General features: G+C 38.5%; 1 protein-coding gene across 1 annotated transcript; it reads right to left on the reverse strand.

The window, feature by feature from the left end:
* Positions 1–647: 647 nt before the first annotated feature.
* Positions 648–6,942, reverse strand: LOC130428795 (alkaline phosphatase-like). Its single transcript, XM_056757044.1, has 11 exons — positions 6,876–6,942; positions 5,248–5,364; positions 4,971–5,086; positions 4,601–4,775; positions 2,907–3,079; positions 2,611–2,751; positions 2,469–2,538; positions 1,655–1,789; positions 1,394–1,585; positions 1,204–1,320; positions 648–1,130 (listed from the first exon to the last, which is right to left on the reverse strand). The coding sequence occupies exons 1-11, from the start codon at positions 6,940–6,942 to the stop codon at positions 838–840; spliced, it is 1,596 nt and encodes a 531-aa protein (XP_056613022.1). The 3' UTR covers positions 648–837.
* Positions 6,943–8,649: the final 1,707 nt, after the last annotated feature.

Raw genomic sequence — 8,649 nt, forward strand, 5'->3', positions numbered from 1 at the left:
AACCGGCTCACGGTGAAATCCCTAATTAATATGATACTTTTGTAGCCAAATTTAGTATCCATAAACGTACATTTCGAGAAGACAAACCATTATTTAACAAATAAGAAAGCTGTTAAAAGTCTTTCGCTTTGCAAACATTTCAGTGTTATTATTTAACCTTTTTTATGAATTTTTCCTTTTTCTTCTTTTAATTGTTCTATTGTGTTATTTTATATTTTTTATTTATTTGCATAATGTCCCTTTTCAACTGTAACACTTATTTGCCTACATTATTTGAATAATAAAATGTAGGGCGGGACTTGATTTCATCTGATTGAACTGATTGGATCGTGAAAAGATAACATTTTGATTAAAGATCACAAAGGCAAATACATTTGAATAAAATAATAATGTGCACAGATAAATACTTCACCACTATGTGAAACAGTTAGAATGATAATTTTTTATTTCATAGCAACTTTAAATGTGTAAATTTTTTAAACAGATGTAAATTTTCTTAAACTGCGTTGTGTACCTGCTCAGCTGTTGATGAACAGGTAAATAAACTTGAAATATTATCACTTTTTAAAATTGAGGATGTACAAAAGCACATCATGAACTTAAATCTAATCGACCACAAGTCATTCTTAATTTAAGTTTTTTTTTATTTCTGGCAAATCAGATCTCTGCTTTCCTGTAGCTCAGTGGTAAGAGCATTGTGTTCACAACACAAGGTTGTGGGTTTGATCCCAGGGGATTGCACATACCTATGTGTTAATGTATAGGATAATGCAATGTAAGACACTTTGGATAAAAGCATCTGCCAAATGCATAAATGTTAAAATGTAAAATGTTATCTCAGTGCATCAGACCGGCCGTCATCACACTCAACGTTAGTGACATCACAGTCCAGAGGGGCGTGTCGGAGGCGGAGTTTCCAGGGTCTTTAAGTGTGGGTTGGACTGCAGCACAGTGTTGTTGATTGGCACCGACGCAGGCGGCGTAGGCCATGGCGTGTGCGATGTAACTCTGCTCATAAACACCCTGGAAGAGATGAGCCATGGGACCGCGAGCCAACAGAGCCACGTCTTCACCCCCATGAGTCTCTGAGTCCAGAGGAGCGGCTGACTGCTGAACATAATCTTTACTCTCTGAACAAACATAAAAACAAACACATTCACACACAGTATACTCAGTTTGTGTTTGTGACAGAACGCGTCTTACTGGTGTCAACTTTGCGGATGTCTGGACGCTTGTTGTTTACGATCTTGTGTCCCGGGCCGTTTCCGTACATCAGTGTGGTGTAGGGTAAAAAATCCAGAGCGAAGATGGGAGATTTACCTGAGAAACACACAGGTCAGAGGTCACTATACGAGCACACGCACGCATGCAGAACACACGATAGAAAAATCACCCAGAATGCTGTTCCCCCGGAACGGATAGCCGTTAAAGGTAAAGGCGTGGGAGTGGTCAGCCGTGACGATCGTCAAAGTCTCGTTCTCATTGGTCAGCTCGAGCGCCCGGGCAACAGCGTTGTCAAGAGCGACCGCCTCATGCAGCGCCATCGATGCTCGACTGTCATGGTGTGCCTGATCAATACGTCCACCTGTGAACACAATGGGATTTGATGAATGGATTCATGGATCATGTGATGGACGGATGTTTCTTTGTTTACCCTCCACCAGCAGGAAGAATCCGTTGGGATTTTTCTTCAGGATCTGAATGGCTTTCTCTGCGGTCTCGGCGATGGAGGGATCCATGCGACTGTCTCTCTCTACATCAAACCTCAGATCGCCCGGCTCAAAGAGAGCTAGAGAAAGAGAGAGAGAGAGAAATAGAGAGAGATTGAGAGAGAGAGATTGAGAGAGAGAGAGATTGAGAGAGAATGACAAAGAATGAGAGAGTGAGAGAGAGATTGAGTGAAAGAGAATGAAAAGAGTGAGAGAGAAAGAGAGATTGAGAGAGAGAGAGATTGAGAGAAAATGAATGAGAGAGAGAGAGAGAGAGAGAGAGATTGAGTGAGAGAGAGAATGAAAAAGAATGAGAGAGTGAGAGATTGAGTGAGAGAAAGAGAGAATGAAATAGAATGAGAGAGCGAGTGAGAGACAAAGAGAAAGAGAGCGATCGATTGAAAGAGAGCGATCGAGTGAAAGAGAGAGAGAGTGAGAGAGAAAGGGAAAGAAAGAGAGAGAGAGTGAGAAAGAGAGACAGAGTGAGAGAAAAAGAGAGTTATTGAGATAGATAGAGAGAGAGCGAATGAGAGAGAGAGTGAGAAAGAGAGAGAGTGAGAAAGAGAGACAGCGAGAAAGAGAGAGAGAAAGAGCGAGTTAGAGAGAAAGAGAGAGAGACAGAAGATTTGTTTAAAAGTGAACACATCTTTAAAACACTCAGACTGACACTGTGAGGGTCTCTCTCTCTCTCTCTCTCTCTCTCTGTCTCTCTCCCTCTCTCTCCCTCTCTCTCTCTCTCTCTCTCTCTCTCTCTCTCACCCATTAAGTAATCAGTTTTTTCTGGGTCCACAGCATCAAAGTCTGTTTTATTCCACACATATCTGGCCACCTGCAATAAACACATGACAGTCAGTCTACACAGTTTGTGTAGAAGATGGCTTTTGTCTCTCTCTCTCTTCACCTTCTCCTGCTTCATGTTCAGCCACTCATGGATGAGGTGTCGCTGATCTTTTCTCTGGCCCTGAGCGCTCACATCGGTGGGATACTCCGGGTCAGGAAACCCTTTGGGGGTCATGTATTTCCGCCCGCCGCCGATGATCACCTGCACAAACAAAACATCCGTTTTATCTACGGTCTGAAAGATCAGGGTTAAGAGCTTCTGAACCTCTGACGTCTCCACACAGAGACTGTCACAAACACATGTGTCATGTGTCCTGCTCCAGCTTTAAAACAGAAGATTGTGAGTGTGTGTCTCACGTCGATGTCTGTGTTTGAGATCAGCTGGACGGCGATGTCCACACAACCATCAGTGACGGCGGCAGACGGCAGATCAGCGTCGCTGTACCATGTGCGGCTGGCACTGTGAGCGTATGAAGCAGCCGGTGTGGCGTGTTGAACGCGTGTTGTCGTTACTATGCCGACAGACTTACCTGAAGAAAAACACACACACACTCTTTACAGTTATTTATTATATTAAACAAACACATATAACATTACACACAAACACAATGAGTTTATTATGAGATAAATCATGCTGATAAACACACTTTCTATCAGCATTCTCTGGTTTACAACTTAAATAACAAGATAACATTTAGGTAACACATGTGATTGTGTGGAACAAGATTGTGTGTGTGTCTTACCACTACGAGTTCTCCTAAACAACAGTCACATTTGAGTTAAGACTTAAAACTGATTCACAACGCTGCTGAGAGCCACTTTTACTTATGAGCAGAAAGACCTCTTATCTAAGAGAAAGGGGCGGGGTTGACCTCTGTGCTATGGATGATGTCAGCAAACTTACTGACTATGACCACATTGATTGGCTGGTAGAGGATGGGTCTCTGTCCGTCATTTAATCATAGAAATGTTATAGAAATAAAACTCAAAAATCATGTTTTTGCTGTGCATTCCAATAGGCCCCTTTCACATGACAGCACGCATCTAGCGCCTCAGAATGGACTTCACCAAGATCCTTACACAGCTGCCACAAATACAACTAGATGATGTACAACATCTTACACACACATTTTCGCCTAAGACAAGATCAAGCCAGATAAAGAATAAAAATTCTTGGTTAAACAGTCGCTGTTTGAATTTGAAGATAAGTGTTTTGTTTTCTTTTTGAGTTAGCGAAATGCTAGGATAAGTACTTGAATACGTGTTCTGTCAGTTTTTTGGCAAAAAAAAGGAAGTAGTGGCAAAAAGGAAGTAGTTCTTCTTCATGTTGGTTGCAATACGGGTGTTATCATCTGTGTTGGGTGTAACTAGTTACTAAGTAATTAGTTACTGTAATTTAATTACTTTTCCCTTGAAAAAGTAAAGTAAGGGATTACTCATATGTTTTCTGTAATTTAATTACAGTTACTTTTGATGTAATTAAACTAAATACATGGTGAAATAAATGCGTGTGCAATAGTGTAATTGACTTTAAAATCTGTGCATTAATGTATAATTCTTACATTTGTAATACTTTGGTCAGTTAATAATATTATTTGAATGAATTAAATAAGCCGTTTCATGTCTATTCTTGAATCACTTAACTAATCAAGGTTGATGTAGGATATAGAAAGTAATTAGTAATGAGTAACTAAATACTTTTTGGACAGAGTAATTTGGACTGTAATCTAAATACACTATTGAATATGTAATGAGTAACTAGTAATTAATTACTTTTTCAGAGTAACGTACCCAACACTGGTTATCATACACTGCTTTGCAAAAAAGCAGAAGTTAAGTTACGTCATTGTGAAAAGGGCCTATCAATATCAATCATACTGCAGTTGGGTTTTTAATTAAGTAATATTAACTAAAAATATACAGCTAACAAACATAATAAGACAAACACACGATAACACAATAAAAACATGATTTAAAAATAAAAGTGAACAAGTTAAATAATATGATTAAATGTGAACGATTTTGTGAGGTGAGGGTCAGAGTAGAGGTACCTGCATCTTTAGCCCATTTGAGGATGGACGTGACTTCATTTCCCTTCTGTGAGCTGCAGACGCCGTTACGAGCGGCCGCGCTCACACCCACAACATTCAGATTGGTTTTTACTCCACACAGATACGCTGTAGCGGTGGACGCACTGTCAGCTATCTGAAAATCCACTGAATACGTCTACACAAGCACAGATCAGACAAAAACAAGCTACTGGTGACATCAATGATCTGCTTTATGACATTGAATATCTATTTTGTTTTCCCACATCTTTTGAGAAACAGACTGTACTGGTGTAGAATTTTCATAGCAGCATAAATTACACAAGAAAACTATTATGTGTGGATTCATGAAATGTTTAGTGTGTGTGGTTACCTTTGCGAGACCCACATACGGGAATGTGTCCATGTTCATGACGGTCTCTTCACCCGTGCGGTTCTGTAACTGACCCTTCAGGATACGAGCGGCTGTGATGGTGGTCACACCCATACCTGACCAACAAAATCACACTCCATCAGCCTCTGATGTACTATCAGTAGAAGCATTTCATTAAAACAAACTGTCATTTGTGTAAATGTCAATCACACTCTTCTGTTTTTGGCTAGAATAAACTGGAAGTTTTGTATCAATGAAAGTTTGTGAAAGCTCTTACCGTCTCCCAGAAACAGCACAACATTTTTGGCGACGTTAGTGTTGAGTGTGCGTAACAGTGATGAACGCAGTGTGTCCTGAGCTAGACTCCTCCAGAACTCTGGATTCTCCTCTTCAACTGAAACAATGACACATACACTAAAATATCATCTCTCACTTGTGCACACTTTATACTGTGTATCTAAATTAATATATTATTATTATACATTTTATTTATAGGCGCCTTCCTAGACACCCATGGACACCGTACAATAAAATAAAACAGTCCTTTAGACCATTAATACAACATGTAGCCAAAGGCAATCACTGAAAAGTCGGTCTGAGTTTTAAGAAAAGATTTAAAAGCAGAAATATTTTCACTGAGAATTGCAAAAGTCTATCAGAGATGTAACTAAAGCATGTACATGTTGCTGTGTTCTCAAATGAAAGAGACAGACGGGGCGATTAATGTTACTTAAGTGAAAATATGCAGTTTGGACCACACTGTTTTTGTGCTTCAAATGATAAAGTACCATAAAGTTAAAACTCAAAGTTTTACCCTGAGACGAGTCAGAAAGAGACAAATCATCAAAATCCATAAAAGAACATTTTGTCTTTCCCAAACTGTCTTTTGAAGCAACAAGCAAAATTTCCGTTTTACTGCGGTTATGTTTCAGAAGATGTAATGTTAACCGCTCCTTTAACTCAGCTACACAATCTGAGAGAGTAGATGGAGGAAAATGTGTAGACGGAGGTTTATCAACATAACAGGGAAAGTGGATATTGGTCTTCCTAAAAATGTTACCAAGTGGCAGAAAACAAATGATAAATAAAAGAGGACCCAAAACTGAGCCCTGCGGAATACCAGGATGTTTAGACGGCTTAAATGTAAAGTGTTTCAGCAGTAAAAACTGAATATGATTAGTAAAATAAGACAGGAACCATGTCAGAGCGGTTCCAGTAATTCCAATTGACTCCAGCCTGCTTAACAGAATACTATGTGAAATTGCATCAAATTAGATCAGTAGCTAATAGTAAGTCACTAGAAATTTTGACTAAGCAGTCTTGACACTGCGTTGAGGCCCGGAACCCAGACTGAAATTGTTAGTGTTATGCTTTTTATGCAAATTATGCCTAAGAACTCCATCGAGTCCCATGAGCACTGAAAGAGCAACTTCTGAGCAATACCGCCGTCCTCCATGTACCAGCAAATCAAAAGGAGTCATGAAAATGACTAAAAGACTTTGAAGTGAAGTGGGTTCTCTTGCATGTGAACTGAAGTGGATCTAATTCACTTTGTAGGCAGTGAGACGCATGCATTGATTTTATAAACAGCTCCCAGTAAAACACACACACACACACACACACACACACACACACACACAAACACACAAACACACACCTGATGAAAAGCATTCACCCACTCACACTTCAGTGCCAACTAGACGGTTATGCAACCACCCCTTTTTCTCTCTCTCTCTCTCATATAGTGATAAAGATCATGATGATCCTATACACCACAATGTAAATGCATGGACTTCACAGAATACCGCAGTAATACTACGGTAAATCAAAAACTGTACTGTATTTTAAAAAGCGATGGTTCTCGCAAGAGATCCCAAAACCACTCACACAACACTGCGGTCTTACCTGAGGCACAGGTGATAGAAACCACAGACAAGAGATAACAGAAGACGGACAGATGTATGGTAACCATGGTGAGAGGAACAGATGGATGGCCAGAAAAACCTTCTGACGGGAGAAAGTGTCTTCTGAGACACAAACCATAAATCAGTTCATTACCTGGACCTTTAACCCTCCTGTGATGTCAACATCTCATCCACCAATCAGAACAAAGATCATAAGAAGAAGATTTCATCAACAACACAAGTCAATGCAATAAATAAAGTTGTTTGGATATAAAATCAGAAGTATGTGAAACTCAAATACACCTCAACTTATAAAACGATTAGATGAAGATATTTATCCTGTTAACAGGTTAGCATTGCATATTCACACGAAAGTGTGTGTGTGTGGAAGACGAGCCTTCACCTTAATCGTTCTGGGTTCGCAGATTAATAGATAAAGATATGAGGATTATTATTATTATTATGGTGTGTAAAGCTCAAGGATTCACAGATCAGAGACACACAAGACTCATAAAAGGAGAGAGACAGCTTACTGTCAGAATCAGACAGACAGCTCTTATGTAACGCACGCAAGCACGCACACACAGCAAGTCAAACTTTACCATCATACACTTCACACATGACAAAAAAATACTACAATATACTACATTATTTACTATAGTAAACTTCACTACTAACACTACAGTGGGATCTTACTAAAGTGAATACTACACTATTATTTTGTCACACATGACAGATATGCAGGATCAAAAACCAAACACGCATTGTGTGAAAGGTTGCATTAATCAAACAAATTAAAGCCTCATGAAGAAAACAATGGGGCCGAGTCTCATTTCCTAAAAAAAAAGAAAAAAGAAAAAAAAGTGCTTTGTTAACATTATGAAAAATAAAGCTAGAAAACACTCCAGGTGTTTGGAATAACGCATCATTGTTATATTTGTATTATTTTTGTAAGTAGAAGTACGAAATATCGTGAACGTAATACAAATTCTATGTTAATACACAATATACATTTTACATTATTACAATATACATACAACATTTATATACAGCCCATTGCAATAAAGTCTTGCTTTTAATGTTTTCAATATAGTAAAAATTTAGAGCCGGATTATAATTTTTTATAACCACAGCTTTACTACAAATATAGATAAACGATGATTATTGTAGTAAAACCATGCTTCATTTGTGGTTAGGATTGTTTAACTAGAACCACAAATGTGACCCTGGACAATTTAGATTTTGATAATAATCTGAATACGATTTCTATTGATGTACGAGTTGTTAGTATAGGACAGCAAACTCAGGAATAGGAGTGCAAAAAAATCGAAATATGGAGAAAATTGCCTTTGAAGTTGTGAATCAGGGGCACATTGGCAGAACATTCACTCACAAAAATAAAGTTTTTATATATTTAAGGTAGGAATCTTATTTCACTTATATATACTTAATATCATAATGATTTTTGGCATAAAAGAAAACTTAACTGACGCATACAATGTATTTTTGTCTTTTAATAAAAACGTTCCCGTGCAAGGTTTTGTGATACAGGGGTCACAAATGTTAATTTAATTTGTATTAAATCATGGATAATTGTCATAAGAGAACCGTAATATTCAGTAAACAGTCTTGGATAGACAGACTCATCTTTTAAGGAATAGCTTGAGAAATTTTCGATGACAAAATCAATGACTGAGGTAAGAGAGACATCATGTGGCCATGAGAGGAACTGACCGATGTAAAGGAAAAGATTTGATACGATATATGTGACCCGG

This window comes from Triplophysa dalaica, chromosome 9 (genome assembly GCF_015846415.1).
Source record: "Triplophysa dalaica isolate WHDGS20190420 chromosome 9, ASM1584641v1, whole genome shotgun sequence".
Lineage (NCBI taxonomy): Eukaryota > Metazoa > Chordata > Actinopteri > Cypriniformes > Nemacheilidae > Triplophysa > Triplophysa dalaica.

Coding starts and splice junctions, on each gene's coding strand:
- LOC130428795 (XM_056757044.1), bottom strand. CDS start 6,942: ATGGTTACCATACATCTGTCCGTCTTCTGTTATCTCTTGTCTGTGGTT. Junction 5,365..6,875: donor TTCTATCACCTGTGCCTCAG/GTAAGACCGCAG, acceptor TCATTGTTTCAG/TTGAAGAGGAGAATCCAGAG. Junction 5,087..5,247: donor TGTGCTGTTTCTGGGAGACG/GTAAGAGCTTTC, acceptor TTTGTTGGTCAG/GTATGGGTGTGACCACCATC.